The sequence below is a fragment of the Ranitomeya imitator genome, chromosome 3 (genome assembly GCF_032444005.1).
Source record: "Ranitomeya imitator isolate aRanImi1 chromosome 3, aRanImi1.pri, whole genome shotgun sequence".
Lineage (NCBI taxonomy): Eukaryota > Metazoa > Chordata > Amphibia > Anura > Dendrobatidae > Ranitomeya > Ranitomeya imitator.
In genome coordinates, this window is record NC_091284.1 from 571,774,388 (window position 1) to 571,792,492 (window position 18,105).

General features: G+C 42.0%; 1 protein-coding gene across 7 annotated transcripts in view; it reads right to left on the reverse strand.

Moving 5' to 3' along the window:
* Positions 1-18,105, reverse strand: part of POGLUT2 (protein O-glucosyltransferase 2) — a 279,270-nt gene that overhangs the window by 68,791 nt on the left and 192,374 nt on the right. The window contains exon 10 of one of the 7 annotated variants that reach the window (XM_069757958.1): positions 13,389-13,815. The exons of the other annotated variants lie outside the window; for them this stretch is intronic. Within the exon in view, the coding sequence (XP_069614059.1) occupies positions 13,798-13,815 (18 nt within the window). The 3' untranslated portion in view covers positions 13,389-13,797. Of the gene's footprint in view, positions 1-13,388; positions 13,816-18,105 lie in introns of those variants that run through there. 7 annotated transcript variants of the gene reach the window in all.

Below are 18,105 nucleotides of genomic sequence, written 5' to 3' on the forward strand. Positions count from 1 at the left end.
GTGTTTCTACTGTGGTGATTCCACTCATGCTATCTCTGATTGTCCTAAGCGCACTAAGCGGTTCGCTAGGTCTGCCACCATTGGTACGGTACAGTCAAAATTTCTTCTGTCTGTTACCTTGATCTGCTCTTTGTCATCGTATTCTGTCATGGCATTTGTGGATTCAGGCGCTGCCCTGAATTTGATGGACTTGGAGTATGCTAGGCGTTGTGGGTTTTTCTTGGAGCCCTTGCAGTGTCCTATTCCATTGAGAGGAATTGATGCTACGCCTTTGGCCAAGAATAAGCCTCAGTACTGGACCCAGCTGACCATGTGCATGGCTCCTGCACATCAGGAGGTTATTCGCTTTCTGGTGTTGCATAATCTGCATGATGTGGTCGTGTTGGGGTTGCCATGGCTACAAGTCCATAATCCAGTATTAGATTGGAAATCCATGTCTGTGTCCAGCTGGGTACATGGTGATGTCCCATTTCTGTCTATTTCGTCATCCACCCCTTCTGAGGTTCCAGAGTTCTTCAGAGGTTCCAGAGTTCTTGTCTGATTACCGGGATGTATTTGATGAGCCCAAGTCCGATACCCTACCTCCGCATAGGGATTGTGATTGTGCTATCTATTTGATTCCTGGTAGTAAATTCCCAAAAGGTCGACTGTTTAATTTATCTGTGCCTGAGCACGCCGCTATGCGGAGTTACGTGAAGGAGTCCTTGGAGAAGGGGCATATTCGCCCGTCATCGTCGCCATTAGGAGCAGGGTTCTTTTTTGTGGCCAAGAAGGATGGTTCGCTGAGACCTTGTATAGATTACCGCCTTCTAAATAAGATCACGGTTAAATTTCAGTACCCCTTGCCATTGTTATCTGATTTGTTTGCTCGGATTAAGGGGGCTAGTTGGTTCACCAAGATAGATCTTCGTGGTGCGTATAATCTTGTGCGTATTAAGCGAGGCGATGAATGGAAAATTGCATTTAATACGCCCGAGGGCCATTTTGAGTATCTAGTAATGCCATTCGGACTTGCCAATGCTCCATCAGTGTTTCAGTCCTTTATGCATGACATCTTCCGAGAGTACCTGGATAAATTCCTGATTGTGTACTTGGATGACATTTTGATCTTCTCGGATGATTGGGAGTCTCATGTGAAGCAGGTCAGAACGGTGTTTCAGGTCCTGCGTGCTAATTCTTTGTTTGTGAAGGGATCAAAGTGTCTCTTTGGTGTTCAGAAGGTTTCATTTTGGGGGTTCATCTTTTCCCCTTCTACTATCGAGATGGACCCTGTTAAGGTCCAAGCCATCCATGATTGGACTCGGCCGACATCTCTGAAAAGTCTGCAAAAGTTCCTGGGCTTTGCTAATTTTTATCGTCGCTTCATCTGCAATTTTTCTAGTATTGCTAAACCATTGACCGATTTGACCAAGAAGGGTGCTGATGTGGTCAATTGGTCTTCTGCTGCTGTGGAAGCTTTTCAAGAATTGAAGCGTCGTTTTTCTTCTGCCCCTGTGTTGTGTCAACCAGATGTTTCGCTTCCATTCCAGGTCGAGGTTGATGCTTCTGAGATTGGAGCAGGGGCTGTTTTGTCGCAGAGAAGTTCTGATTGCTCGGTGATGAAACCATGCGCCTTCTTTTCCAGGAAGTTTTCGCCTGCTGAGCGAAATTATGATGTTGGCAATCGAGAGTTGCTGGCCATGAAGTGGGCATTCGAGGAGTGGCGTCATTGGCTTGAAGGAGCTAAGCATCGCGTGGTGGTCTTGACTGATCATAAGAACTTGACTTATCTCGAGTCTGCCAAGCGGTTGAATCCTAGACAGGCTGTTGGTCGCTGTTTTTTGCCCGTTTTGACTTTGTGATTTCGTACCTTCCAGGCTCTAAAAATGTGAAGGCGGATGCTCTGTCTAGGAGTTTTGTGCCCGACTCTCCGGGTTTATCTGAGCCGGCGGGTATTCTCAAAGAGGGAGTAATTGTGTCTGCCATCTCCCCTGATTTGCGGCGGGTGCTGCAAAAATTTCAGGCTAATAAACCTGATCGTTGCCCAGCGGAGAAACTGTTTGTCCCTGATAGGTGGACGAATAAAGTTATCTCTGAGGTTCATTGTTCGGTGTTGGCTGGTCATCCTGGAATCTTTGGTACCAGAGAGTTAGTGGCTAGATCCTTTTGGTGGCCATCTCTGGCGCGGGATGTGCGTTCTTTTGTGCAGTCCTGTGGGATTTGTGCTCGGGCTAAGCCCTGCTGTTCTCGTGCCAGTGGGTTGCTTTTGCCCTTGCCGGTCCCGAAGAGGCCTTGGACACATATCTCTATGGATTTTATTTCAGATCTTCCCGTCTCTCAAAAGATGTCAGTCATTTGGGTGGTCTGTGATCGCTTCTCTAAGATGGTCCATTTGGTACCCTTGTCTAAATTACCTTCCTCCTCTGATTTGGTGCCATTGTTCTTCCAGCATGTGGTTCGTTTACATGGCATTCCGGAGAATATAGTTTCTGACAGAGGTTCCCAGTTTGTTTCGAGGTTTTGGCGAGCCTTTTGTGCTAGGATGGGCATTGACTTGTCTTTTTCCTCGGCTTTCCATCCTCAGACTAATGGCCAGACCAAACGAACCAATCAGACCTTGGAAACATATCTGAGATGCTTTGTTTCTGCTGATCAGGATGACTGGGTGTCCTTTTTGCCTTTGGCTGAGTTCGCCCTTAATAATCGGGCCAGCTCGGCTACCTTGGTTTCGCCGTTTTTCTGCAACTCTGGGTTCCATCCTCGTTTCTCTTCAGGGCAGGTTGAGTCTTCGGACTGTCCTGGTGTGGATACTGTGGTGGACAGGTTGCAGCAGATTTGGACTCATGTAGTGGACAATTTGACCTTGTCCCAGGAGAAGGCTCAACGTTTCGCTAATCGCAGACGCTGTGTGGGTCCCCGACTTCGTGTTGGGGATTTGGTTTGGTTATCTTCTCGTCATATTCCTATGAAGGTTTCCTCTCCTAAGTTTAAACCTCGTTTTATTGGTCCGTATAGGATTTCTGAGGTTCTTAATCCTGTGTCTTTTCGTCTGACCCTTCCAGATTCTTTTTCCATACATAACGTATTCCATAGGTCATTGTTGCGGAGATACGTGGCACCTATGGTTCCATCTGTTGATCCTCCTGCCCCGGTTTTGGTGGAGGGGGAGTTGGAGTATATTGTGGAGAAGATTTTGGATTCTCGTGTTTCAAGACAGAAACTCCAGTATCTGGTTAAATGGAAGGGTTATGCTCAGGAAGATAATTCCTGGGTCTTTGCCTCTGATGTCCATGCTCCCGATCTTGTTCGTGCCTTTCATATGGCTCATCCTGGTCGTCCTGGGGGCTCTGTTGAGGGTTCGGTGACCCCTCCTCAAGGGGGGGGTACTGTTGTGAATTCTGTGGCAGAGCTCCCTCTTGTGGTCACAAGTGGTACTTCGGCTGATTCTCTCTGTGAGCTTCCGTTGGTGGAGGAGAGTGGTACCGCGGCTTCTGAGTTTCCTTCCTCAGGTGATGTGGTGAAGTAGTTAGGTGCTGCTCTATTTAACTCCACCTAGTGCTTTGATCCTGGCCTCCAGTCAATGTTCTAGTATTGGACCTGTTTCCTCCTGGATCGTTCCTGTGGCCTGCTGCTCTGCATAGCTAAGTTCTGCTTTTGCTATTTTGTTTGCTGTTTTTTCTGTCCAGCTTGCTTGTTTTGTTTTTTCTTGCTTGCTGGAAGCTCTGGGACGCAGAGGGTGTACCTCCGTGCCGTTAGTTCGGTACGGAGGGTCTTTTTGCCCCCTTTGCGTGGTTTTTTGTAGGGTTTTGTGTTGACCGCAAAGTTACCTTTCCTATCCTCGCTCTGTTCAGAAAGTCGGGCCTCACTTTGCTAAATCTATTTCATCTCTACGTTTGTCTTTTCATCTTAACTCACAGTCATTATATGTGGGGGCTGCCTTTTCCTTTGGGGTATTTCTCTGAGGCAAGGTAGGCTTATTTTCTATCTTCAGGCTAGCTAGTTTCTCAGGCTGTGCCGAGTTGCATAGGGAGCGTTAGGCGCAATCCACGGCTGCCTCTAGTGTGGTTGGAGAGGATTAGGGATTGCGGTCAGCAGAGTTCCCACGTCTCAGAGCTCGTTCTATGTTTTTGGGTTATTGTCAGGTCACTGTATGTGCTCTGACTTCTATGTTCATTGTGGTACTGAATTACCTTATCATAACACACCTCCATGCCATGTTACACAATTATTGATTTTTTTTCCATTCTGTAAATATTTTATTTGTCCTTATTTTGCTCTCCTCTTCCTCTCTTTTCTTTTCTTCTCCTCGGTTCTCCAGAAAAAATTTTTGTGTTTTTCTTTTTCCCTTGGTATCATTTTTTTTTTTAGTATTTTATATGATTTTAAGGATGATGTACAGATGTCATATTAACTATTATGGATAAAATTGTTGCTTCTATATAGTCATGAATTTGTTTTCATATAACTATGTATTACATTTTGAATCATGGTTTTACTGATTTATCGCGACAAAGAGGGGCCAGAAGACACCAGCATCTGATTCCTTCTACTCCTGCACTGGTTAGAAGCACTTCATATAAAACAGTGTAAAATATAAAAAGGTGTAAGGTTTTTTTTTTAGTAGTGCAGGAGTTAATCTGCTCAGTTGACAGCTCTTGGAAGCTTTTCTGAGTTAAGGCTCTCAGCTGTTCACTGTTAGCCACTCCCATCTGAACTAGGCCCTTTCTAGCACTCATTTTCAGAGTAGCTTATGCTGTATGGCTGGAGGGTGTTGGTGTTGTTATTGGGGAAGGCATTTGATGGATTTATCTGTGACTATTGTAAGGGCCGCCATCAGGGCAGCAGGCCCCCTCTCTTCTGCTCACCGGTCTCCAGCGTCAGGATCCTGTGGCTTTAGAAACTGATCTTGCGTCCTCAGAAGCACGTTCATTTAAAATCTGTTGCCGTGCAGGAGGAATCTACCACAACAGTTAACAGCAGCTAGCCAATCACAGTCCGGCAGCTGATGTCAGCGCACATGTCGCTGGGAACAACGGTCCGCTGGACCTTGGCCAGGTAAGGGGAAACTTTTTTTTGTAAAGCTACACTATGGGGTGAATTATACTTCTATAGGGGTGCATATACTACTAGGGTTACATTATAATGCTATGGGGTTGCATTATACTGCTATGGGGTGCATTATACTGCTATGGGGGAGCATTATACTGCTATGGGCCTGCATTATACTGATGTGTGGGTGCATTATACTGATGTGGGGGTGCATTATACTGATATAGGAGTGCATTATACTGATATGGGGGCTGCATTATACTGCTATAGGGATGCATAATGCTGCTATGGAGGTGCATTATACTGCTATGAGGATGCATTATACTATAGGGGTGCATTATACTGCTATGGGGTTCATGATACTACTACCGAGTGCATTATACAATGGTGGTGCATTTTACTGCTATGTGAGTGCATTATACTGTTATGGGGGTGTATTATACTAAATATTACTATGGGGTGCATTATTTTACTATGGGGGTGCATTATTCTGCTAAATATGACTATGGGGTGCATTATACTATTATATGTGACTATAGGGGTGCATTTTATGACTATGGGGTGCATTATACTACTATGGAGCTGCATTATACTACTCTATATGACTATGGGATGCATTATACTATTACTATTATGGATGACTATGGGGGTAATATGGAGAGACATGGGGGCAGTATGGAGAGACATGAGGCAGAATGGGAGGACACGTGGGGTCCAAAATGTGGGATATTATTACTTTAGGGGCTAATTAAAGGACATTATTTTTGAGGATACTGTTTTCAGTGTGAGGGAAGAGAGGTCCTGTTACTGTGCAGGGCATCACGGTCACTTTTTTCTTCATCTGGCCTAGTGTAGAAGATGGGGAATGTGCTCTAGATAACTGTTATTTTCTGCAGAGATGAGTCCTGGCTGGAAGAAGTGATGGCGGTGTGCGCTGGATGAAGATGAAAAGCGATGAAGGACTTCAACTAGAGAGTCAGTGTGTTACCTGTGTGCTGACACCATGCACGGCATACTATATACAGAGGTCCTATGTATAATGTCACCGGTGATCACTGTATTATCTGTGCAGTGACATTATATACAGAGTTCCTATGTATAATGTCACCGATGATCACTATATTACCTGTACACTGTATAGAGCTCCTATGTATAATGTCATTGGTGAACATTGTACTACTTGTACACTGACACTATATACAGAGCTCTTGTGTATAATGTCACTGGTGATCACTGTATTACCTGTACACTGTATACAGAGCTCCTGTGTATGTCACTGGTGATCACTGAATTACCTATACACTGACACTATATACAGAGCTCCTGTGTTTGTCACCGGTGATCACTGTATTACGTGTACACTAGCACCCTTCCTCACATGTAAAGCACCATGGAATAAATGGCGCTATAATAATAAAATATAATAATACTATACATTTTGTACTGTATACAAAGCTCCTGTGTATAATGGCACTTATGGTAAAATTAGTATTGTGCTTTTTTTATATTAATGATCAGTATTTTAGTATTCGGTCACTATGCGGTTCTAATATGTGGTCCGGCGATGGTGTGGCCATATTTGTCCCTTGTATGTGGTATTATAGGTCACTGTGTGAGAGCATGCACCACCAGGAATCAATGAATAAAAAATATACAACTTTATTAAAGATAAATACATAAAAGTACAGGGGATGTGACAGAGGTTAGCCAAAACATAGATGGGAATACACAAAGGAACCAGGCAGCAACAGGTGTATGTAAATTTAGAAGTTAATAAGATTGCTCCATAATTAAGAGTGTGCCAAATATTAGTAATAGTACAGAGACCAAAGTATAGGTGCACACCTCAGAACAAACGGACACCAGAAAGGCTGTATACCACATCTGGAGATCATTACAAAAGTATCCAAGACTTGATCAAACGATCATGATATTTGCCTGGAGCCCTGTGAGACCCACCGTCCCCAACGCGCGTTTCGGCGCTCAAGCCTTCTTCCGGGGCTTCCCAGGCACCTCCAGGTAAATATCATGATCGTTTGATCAAGTCTTGGATACTTTTGTAATGATCTCCAGATGTGGTATACAGCCTTTCTGGTGTCCGTTTGTTCTGAGGTGTGCACCTATACTTTGGTCTCTGTAATATTACTAATATTTGGCACACTCTTAATTATGGAGCAATCTTATTAACTTCCAAATTTACATACACCTGTTGCTGCCTGGTTCCTTTGTGTATTCCCATCTATGTTTTGGCTAACCTCTGTCACATCCCCTGTACTTTTATGTATTTATCTTTAATAAAGTTGTATATTTTTTATTCATTGATTCCTGGTGATGCATGCTCTCTGAGTTTCGTTAATTTGGCACTGAATCTAATCCTGTTTCTTCCACATTTAATTGTGTTTTTGTGTGGATATTGGCCTTGTATGTATAGGCTTTATAGGTCACTGTGTGGTAGTAATATGTGGTCCAGCTATGGTGTGACGGTATTTGTCCCTTGTATGTGATATTATTGTTCATTTTTAGAAATGTATGTGACATATTCCCTTAAAGAAACATATAAAAACATATACCTAATAAGAGTACTGGGTATACTAACAAATATTTATTAGAGTAGAGTAGAGTCCAGCCAAAAGAGTCTACCTATTCGTAGTGGCGGCTTAAAAAAATCTTTTAGCCTTTACAAAAGCTGCTGGCTATGTATGTGATCTGGTGTTAGATGGGAACTGATAATGTGTGATTGATGAGAACGTGGTGCAGATGTGGAGTTTTTCTGTGAGTGAATGGTGGGACTGTGGAAATTTCGCAGGTTAGAGGCAGAGCTGGGGTGGAGCCTGAGCAGAGTCTGAAGGGGGCCTGAAAATTTTGCCAGTATGGAGACTTGAAATTCCTGGTGGCTGAGTGTGTAATAATTGCCTTTCTTCTCCTACTTTGGTTTAACCTCATCTTCCACTCCCCGATGTTTACCTTTGTTGTTTATATGTGTATATTTGTATGATTGGTATTTTCCTTTATCCTTATTCATATTACCTTTGTTAGTCTGTTTGGTGTATTACGGTACAGTACTACTCCACTGTTCCTTGGGTTTGGGAAAGGTAGAGACTGAGGGTGGATTCAGGAGCTAAGGCACGGTACGTGACTCCAGCGTCTTCACCAAAGTAATCCGGGGAGCAGGGCAGGGCGAGCAAGGTTGCCCCTAGCAGTAGGGAGAAGGAAGTAGCCCCTGTTGCTCAGACGCCCGACAACAGTCATGACACATGTTCTTCTTCTGTGTACTCATTTTTTTTTGTATATATTTATGTTTTCTTGGTCTGATTTATTTAAAGTCCGAACACCTAAACAACAAGGATCCCTAAAATGTAACCTTTATTAAACAACAATTAAAAAACTCTCTTATCATAAAAAAATATAATAATAATTATACAACAAGTAGTGTACCTGTTAGGTCCTAGGGAGTCACTACGCTTAATCCTGCCTAACAGTGGAGGTTGGCACCCTAATTTACTGCGGTAGGCGCCCCCACTCCGCGTCGACGTACCCCTCACAAATCCCTAGAATTCCCTAGATAAGGAACCCTAAAAAAGTCTAACAATATCCCTATAGGAAAAATACTACCTGACAGTGGGGGTAGGCGCCCTAATGTGAAGCGGTAGGCACCCCCACTCTGCGTCGACTGACCCTAGGATCCCTACAAAGTCCCTAAATCGGGATAGAAAGATAAAGAAATGTGCCCAAAACTCCCAATCACCCCAAAAAAATAGAAAACCAAACAAAAATACAAAAAATCAAAAACAGTGAGACAATGTGTCAACACTTGCAAAGATGCACCCAGATATTCAGATATCAGGCATCTATAAAATGAAGCAGAATATGCCCCGCAAAAATTACAGCAAGTAGGTGAATTAAATGCAACTGTCTCAATATAGGTGAATGAGATGTAACAATATCAATATTGTCCATATAGAGTAAAAAAGAAAGCGCTCATATAATATTAATAAAAATAAGCAGGTGCTCAAGACATATATGTTAATGAACAATACCCTTACTGTATCATAGTGTGCACTATAACATATTACATCCAAAAGTAGCAGTAATAGGCAAATACTCAGGACATATAAGCAAACCAATGTAGCATACCGTAAAGGTGCATACTGCAATGTAACAAATCAATAGAAATAAATAAAAAAAGCAGCTCAGGGCATGTGGATATAGCAATGTATCATACCCTTACTATTTAAAGTGCACACTGCAGTATAATAAGCCAATTAAGCAACTCAGGGCATGTGAATAAAACAATGTCTCATACCCTTATTGTTTAAAGTGCACACTGAAATAATATGTCAAACAGGACCCACAAGCCTGGGGCCCCCAGAGAGGCAATGTTTCTTAGGAAAGGACACAATCATCCCAATTATTGTAAGGAAAATGCCATAACATTGATACTCATCTGCAGGCTTGTGGAAACCTTATGGCACCGCTGGATCACCAATCACATCAAGCGCTGAACAGCAGTCTCCCCAAACAATGCCCGATGCGTTTCCCCCCCATATATATATAGCGGGGGTTCATCAGGGGTATATGAAGCTGATATGTAGCTGCAAAAGATAGGAGCTTTTACATTTTATGACACGCCTAATTGGCACTTTTGATGACCAGTCTAGGAGAGTCTTTGACATCTTCAGGAGGCACTGGCAGATTTTGAAATCTGACCCAGACATAAGCGGTTTTGTGGCTTCACATCAATCAATCACGTATAGGAGGGGGAGGTCAATTAGGGACAATGATGTCCAGAGCCATTTTGTGCCTCCAAAAAAACAGGGTACATGGTTGGACAATAGATCCACTGGTACATTTAGGTGTGGACGTTGTTCCTTCTGCAAGCATGTTAATGTTTCCAGTACCTTTAAAAGTTCGGCTACCAACAGGACATTTTCTATGAGACAGTTTGCCAATTGTAAAACTGTGGGCGTGGTGTATCTCTGCACGTGTACTTGCCCTAAGGATTATGTGGGCAAAACTAAACGCGAACTTCGTGTTCGCATTGGTGAACACCTTGGAGATATTCGGCACTGCAGAGATACACCAATAGCACGGCATGTTATCCAAGAACATGGAGGTGACCCTGGCTCCCTAAAATTCAGTGTTATTGAGGTTATCCCTCCCTCTGTGAGACGAGGCGATTGGGATAAAAAGATAATACAACGTGAAACAAGATGGATCTATATATTGAGATCCATGAGTCCTTCGGGTCTCAATGAACAATTGACTTTCACTAGTTTTATCTAGCCATCTGTCAGGTCTTGCATAATCTGAGCTTTAGCCATGTATATTGATACAGTTTTTATATTTTTTGTCTTATCTTTTTGATATGTGATTGTTTTACTTCTCTTTTCATGTTTTGTTTATTGTCCGTTTTTTTTGTTTTTTTGCTGTGGATACTTACCTGGTTTGTGATTATGTGTGGACTATTCGTATTTCCTCTTTTTTAGTAATTAATTGTGTGAGATTACCCAGTAGTTTTGACTTTATTTATATGTGAGGCACCTAGGTATGCGCCATATGTGCGGATTTATCTTTATCTTGCACATACTATTTGAACCTATTAGGCATTAAATTATGCATCCCCTGCGCAGATATACTTTTGCACATGCGCTATCCATTTTGGTCTAGTCGCGCAATTTGTGCCAATTTTAGTTGTTTGGCATTCCTCCAGTACTCTTTTGGAGGTGGTTCCCATGTTATGTGCCTTGCAGTCCTTTAATACATGAGGTGCCGTATATGCCCGCCACCATTGTGCCTTTCCATTGTGGATTATATTAGTGTGGGCGATTTTTAGGTCTCTATTTTCTGCGCAAGCGCCGGTCTTAGTGTGGCACACAATATGCGTTCCACCTGCTCTGACAGCGCCTTTGGCTAGGTGGCACTTCACATTTTGTGACGCCACTACGCTTTGCGCATGCGCCGGCCATCATGGCGCGGCATTCCGTGTGACACGCACCTTGTGTTCCATCTGTATATATGGCATTTTGATGACGTCATCTCTGGGGACCGCTCTGGCTAGGTGGCGCTTCACATTTTGTGACGCCACTACGCTCTGCGCATGCGCTGGCCATCATGGCACGGCACTCTGTGTGACGCGCATCTTGCTTTCCATCTGTATTTACGGCGTTTTGATGACGTCATCTCTGGGGACCGCTCTGGAACCGGCATGCTTCACATGCTTCCGCGTTGTGCATTACTATTTATAAGGAGACGCATGGTGAGTCCACAGCTCCTATCTTTTGCAGCTACATATCAGCTTCGTATATCCCTGATGAACCCCCGCTATATATATATATATATATATATATATATATGGGAAACGCGTCGGGCATTGTTTGGGGAGACTGCTGTTCAGCGCTTGATGTGATTGGTGATCCAGCGGTACCATAAGGTTTCCACAAGCCTGCAGATGAGTATCAATGTTATGGCATTTTCCTTACAATAATTGGGATGATTGTGTCCTTTCCTAAGAAACATTGCCTCTCTGGGGGCCCCAGGCTTGTGGGTCCTGTTTGACATATTATTGCAGCGTGCACTTTAAACAATAAGGGTATGAGACATTGTTTTATTCACATGCCATGAGTTGCTTAATTGGCTTATTATACTGCAGTGTGCACTTTAAATAGAAAGGGTATGATACATTGCTATATCCACATGCCCTGAGCTGCTTTTTTTATTTATTTCTATTGATTTGTTACATTGCAGTATGCACCTTTACGGTATGCTACATTCGTTTGCTTATATGTCCTGAGTATTTGCCTATTACTGCTACTTTTGGATGTAATATGTTATAGTGCACACTATGATACAGTAAGGGTATTGTTCATTAACATATATGTCTTGAGCACCTGCTTATTTTTATTAATATTATATGAGCGCTTTCTTTTTTACTCTATATGGACAATATTGATATTGTTACATCTCATTCACCTATATTGAGACCGTTGCATTTAATTCACCTACTTGCTGTAATTTTTGCGGGGCATATTCTGCTCCATTTTATAGATGCCTGATATCTGAATATCTGGGTGCATCTTTGCAAGTGTTGAGACATTGTCTCACTGTTTTTGAATTTTTGTTTGGTTTTCTATTTTTTGGGGGTGATTGGGAGTTTTGGGCACATTTCTTTATCTTTCTATCCCGATTTAGGGACTTTGTAGGGATCCTAGGGTCAGTCGAAGCGGAGTGGGGGTGCCTACCGCTTCACATTAGGGCGCCTACCCCCACTGTCAGGTAGTATTTTTCCTATAGGGATATTGTTAGACTTTTTTAGGGTTCCTTATCTAGGGAATTCTAGGGATTTGTGAGGGGTAAGTTGACGCGGAGTGGGGGCGCCTACCGCAGTAAATTAGGGTGCCAACCTCCACTGTTAGGTAGGATTAAGCGTAGTGACTCCCTAGGACCTAACAGGTACACTACTTGTTGTATAATTATTATTATTTTTTTTTATGATAAGAGAGTTTTTTTAATTGTTGTTTAATAAAGGTTACATTTTAGGGATCCTTGTTGTTTAGGTGTTTAGATTTATCTAGGATTCCAAGTTATTTTGTGGTTTGGTTTCTTATTTAAAGTCGAACATTTATGTGTATTTATTTTGTAGGCTGTGAAAGAGGTCATGTGACCGAAACCTTGGACCATTGCACACAGATCTTTTTTTACTGATGCTAATAAATGCATAATCATTTCACCTTGAATTGAAGTGCCTGGTTTATCTTTCTTATGTTTACAAATTTAGCCAAGGAGCACCCAGTCTCTAAGCCGTTGTGCGCCAACCATACCTTACAATTGGATTCCAGTGCATCTCATGATAAAATGAATGGCATCATTCAGAAGTACAACCCGTCCTACAAAAAAACAAGCATTCATACGGCTATCTGGACAGAAAAATGAAAAAGTTATGGCTCTTGTAAAAAAACAAAGACAAAAAATAAGAAATTGGCCTTTGTGTGTAGGGGTTAAATGTACGTTGTGCATGGTACAATCACCTTAACAGGCAGTGGGCAACATCAGACAGTCTTCTGTTCACATGAAGTCAGTCTAACATTCATGGGAGTAGTCTCGTAAGATTATGATTGTGAGGGGAAAGGACTGGCCAATGAAGGAGTAGCGATATTATGATGGGACAGGAAAAGGAAGACAGACAGGAGATTTATGTTGGCCAGAGGAGATGATTGGTCACTTTCCAGGATTACTGCCCACCAGCCTGTTTAAAATGTCAATTACCTTGTTATGTTCCAATAATCTGGTGTTCCTGGTGTAAACCAATAAATGCAACCAAATCAGACATTAGAAAATGCCATGCTCTTAACACTTGTATCACCTTTTAAAGACCACAGCATTTGGCAATGTTTATTGTGGCAGAAATTAGTCATACAACCAAACTGTCATATATCAGGCCAATGAATTTGATCTAAATTCTGTGAAAAGCAGCCGAGTATTTGTGTAGCTCAGTCTCGCAAGGCAATAAGTAACATATGATATAATATGGCACACATTTCTGGGGAAGAAGTTCTGACATTCAATTTAAAAGGTAAAAACAGGAAGACTTACTTAAAATAAATCTTTCTTTAAGAAATAGGACATAATATTATTGTGCAATGTGTGGCAGCACTGTGCTGATTGTAACAAATGCAGTAAAAGAATACAAAATAGTCATTGCCATATTAATCCTCCAAACTCCATATAGTGTTCTGCGGAGAAAAGAAGGCCCATGTGAAGCATCTGTTCAAGTCAAAGCTCATCCTTGACCTGCAAGATGAAAAAAAGGAGTCAGGTTTTTATCTAAAAAGTACACAATTAGTTTGATTCTTTCTGCTTACTTTCTTTTATTTAGCAGTAGTATCAACCCCCAAAAGGCGACAGAATGACCCAATTGTGCATTCTCTCTCTTCTCTGTCATTGATCATACTATGGCTGGGAGGAAAAAATGTCTCATGCTGAGCTTTTCATTCCTGGTAATTTTGCTTAAGTTTCTGCTTTGACAAATTTAAAGCGAACCTGTCATCAGAATTTGATTTTGCTAAGTAACAGGCAGGGCCGACATTTGAGGCAGGCAGACCTGGCATCTGCCTAGGGCCCCCACTACCTAAGGGGCCCCCAGCCAGCGGCATTTTGCAAATAGCAGCACATCGCGCGGCCTCTATGGGAGTCATGGGGGCTTAAATGCCGATACAGTTGAAAGCAATGATGGAGCAGAAGGCATAACGTGATGCTCCCCCTCCCATCATCCCCCTCTGCCTGTGACACAACGGGCGCAATGATGTCATTGCACACCACGCTGTGCCGGACAGTGGAGCTGCTAAGATAAGGAGACACGCTGATGCGGTGTAGCGTGAATATAAAAATGGATATTTTGAGTCCATTGAAATATACAGAATGCATTCAGACCATGAGAGAGCAGCCTTGCTGGTCATATATTTACAGCATAGTGACACAATCTTGAGAACTGTTTGTTTATTGTCTGAAAGCCTTTACCTCACAAATAGTTCTGTTTCACTACGTTTGTTGCTTGTTATTGTAAAATAAAGGTTATTTAACCTCTGTCTGTGTTGGACTTATCTGATCCTTGTGGTCTTTTATATTCTATGGGTTTATTGCCCATCGTCTGATGTTTGCCTGGTATCTGTGATTTATCTTATCTTGAAAGCTGGCCACTGGAGGGGGAAGGTGAAACCAGAGTTACTACATAGTGTAAATCACTATATAAGGCCAAAGACACATGACTGGGATAGAAGCAGAAACTTGGGTACCTATACTTATATGTGTACAGTGTTGACACCTGCATAAGTGGGGCCGCCCATGAAGTGTTAAGAATTTCCCAGGGGTTGCTTCTGTGACATTCCAGATGAATGATGTTTAAAAGCTCCTTGGTGTTGATGTAGCATATGTAGTTATTCTTTATATGTACTTAATCATTTTATGTATTTAATCTTTATATGTACTTAACGTTTGTATGTTAAAATATACAAAAGTGTACGCAATCATACTATTACTTTAATTTTGTACTTTAAAATAAAATTGCGTTATATCGCAAGTAGTAGCCTTCTTTAAAGCCGTATCAAACCTTAGTGTTAAAAACTTATATATGCATGGAATGAGAAGAGGTGAGCATTGTAGTTATTTATTTTTTTTGTAAATCAATGAGTACGTGGTGGCCATAATACTGGAAGACTATAATTATACTCCTGCGGGGGCTGCATTGCACTACATGGAGGACTATGGTGTGTTTTGTACTGTATGAAGCACTATGGGGTGTGTATTATACTATATGGAGGACTATAGGGTGCATTATGTGGAGGACTATGAGGTGCGCATTATACTATGTGGAGGACTATGGAGTGCATTATACTAAACGAGCAAAATGCTGCCTATTCATCAAGTGATTGGATTGTTTATGCTGAAACAAAAATTGTTCTCAGCAGCACATCACCCAGTGAAAACTGCAGATATGCTGCTGATAACATGATACTGTATGGGGACAGATTGATCTACTAGTGATCGTTCTGTGTCTATCATTCTTCCTCAGCCGATGCAAAGAGGCAAGCGATAGATGCTACGGTGCATGTGCTGATGCCATTTTGCTGGAGCTAAAAAATTTTCTAAAGACCACAATATTATCTGCGCAAGTGCAGTATTTAAATTAGGAGGCAAGTTAATGAAGGTTATGACTATAAGGCCAGAGCATCAAAAAAAGATCAGCTCACAAGCCTGCCCCGAAGCACGAGAATCTCATTAACTCAAAACTACAAAGATTAAACAAGAACCATAAGACAAAATGCTTCAACCTAGGTATCATTTTAATCAGTGTAACAGAACCAACCTGACAATGCCTGTAGTTTAGTCTGCAAAAATCCTGATGACAAGTTCGCTTTAAAAAAAAGTAACAAACTTTCTATTTTTTTTTTTCATATTTCACTGCTTATAAAATTACATGCGGATTAGTCGGAGTACAGGTTCTGAGACCCCCACCAATCAGACACCCTGTTCCCCCTCCCCAAGAGCTGAGCACCAAGAGGTGCGCAGTTCAGGTGGCAGGAAAGCACAACTCCTGGCTGAGAGTGTACACAGGGCAGGGTACAGATTCAATGGAAACACTGAACTGCTTTAGATCCCCAAATCTATTTCTAAAATGTTTAGAAAACAAGAATACAATGATTTGGAAATCTCTTACAACCTTATTTTTTCACAAGAGAATATAGAACACAGATCAGAAGGAGAAAGTTAGACATTTTTCCATTCATTTGAAAAAAACAATTAATTTATAAATTCGTGGCAGCGAGGCATCTCAAAAAAGACGGGACAGGGTTAACAAAAGGCTGAAAAATTAAGTGGTACTAATGAAAAACATCTGGAGGGTCAATTTTCACCTAAGTCACATGGCTGTGTATAAAAAGAGCATGTTAGAGAGGCAGAGTCTCTCAGAAACAAAGCTGATCAAAGGTTCACTAATCTATTAACAAATTAATCTAAAAATTGGGAAACAATTTCAGAAAAAATGTTCCTCAGCGTAAAAATGCAAAGACTTTGAATATCCCAACATCTAAAGTGCCTAAAATCATCAAAAGATTCAGAGTTTATGGAGAAATCCATATCCACAGGGGACAAGGTCGACAGACATATTGGGTGCTTCAAATTGAAAACTCCGGCAAAGAAGACTCAGGAGGACTGTTGAGCAACTAGAATTCTACATGAGACAAGAATGAGACAATATTCCTATCCCAAAACTCCAGCAATTGGTCTCAATACTCAGATGTTTACAGACTGTTGTAAGAGATGCTGCTCATGGCCTTGTCCTGACTGTTTTTTTTTTTTTTAAGATGCATTGTTGCGAAAAATTTCGGAATTAGTTATTTTTTTTTAATTAAAATAGAAAAATGTCTAAGTTTCACCTTCTGATGTGTTCTGTGTTCTGTTGTGAATATGTGGCTGTAAGGGTATGTGTCCATGGGCCGGATTACATCCGGATTAGCTGCGGATTGAACGCTGCATACAACCGCAGCGTCCAGATGTTACAGCATAGTGGAGGGGATTTTATGAAATCCTGTTTCCACTATGCGTGCGAACACGCATCCGGGGGCCCTGCTTTTATGGACATGCGACGCGTCTTTTTAGACAGCAGCATGTCTGCTTACCTTGCGGCGATGCTCCGTTGCCGCAAGGTAAATCACAGGGCCTTATGTATGGGGTGCGGCGATTCCGGATGTGTGCAATGAACACATCTGGACTCAACGCGCGTACAGAAGGGGGATACGCTTTGGGCAGAGCGAGTTTTCTGCTCCGTCCAAAGTGCCGGCAATCCGGACAGTGGACACGCACCCTAAGAGATTTCAAAATCATTACATGCTGTATAAAATGTAAAGGAAACAAGCAACAGCATCCCAACTATTTTTGTAATTGGAGTAGTAATTATAAGATCAATTAAATATGAAAACACATTATACACAACACTTTGTATTTAGGAGAGGTATAAAGCACATTGAAGTACATTTACAAATTCACCACTCAGAGTTAGGCCATTATGTATTTACAGTGTAAAGCTCCACATACACATTAGACTTTAATTATGGGGACTCAAACAGATGACTATTGGAGAGCTAAGGATCCAGTACGACCAATTTTGGATTGCTGATCCTTTTGATTTCCCTGAGATAAACCGCCGCCAGACATGTTTATAGGAGAGATGGCCAAAATGGCTGCCAGCTGAGCAATCAGCCGAACCATCATTCACCCGACAGCCATCTAAAATGTATGATGAGCTTAACTCCAAGCTCGGACAGGCCCGCAGGAGAATTCTCCAGGGGGCTCCTGAGCAGGAGTGGGCCACCACCCTCTTATATGAGCAGTATTTGGAACAGTACACTTGATTCACTATGTGCAGACAAAGGCAGCATTTTTTAATTCAACAATCAACCCATCTTATTGCTATAGAAATTTGTGAATGAGGATAAAGTCATATTTCCATGTAGCTAAAAAATGAGGCCCTGGAGTTGTTATTGGTGGGCCCTTGGCACCCCAGTCTGACACTGAGCATTTAAGCAG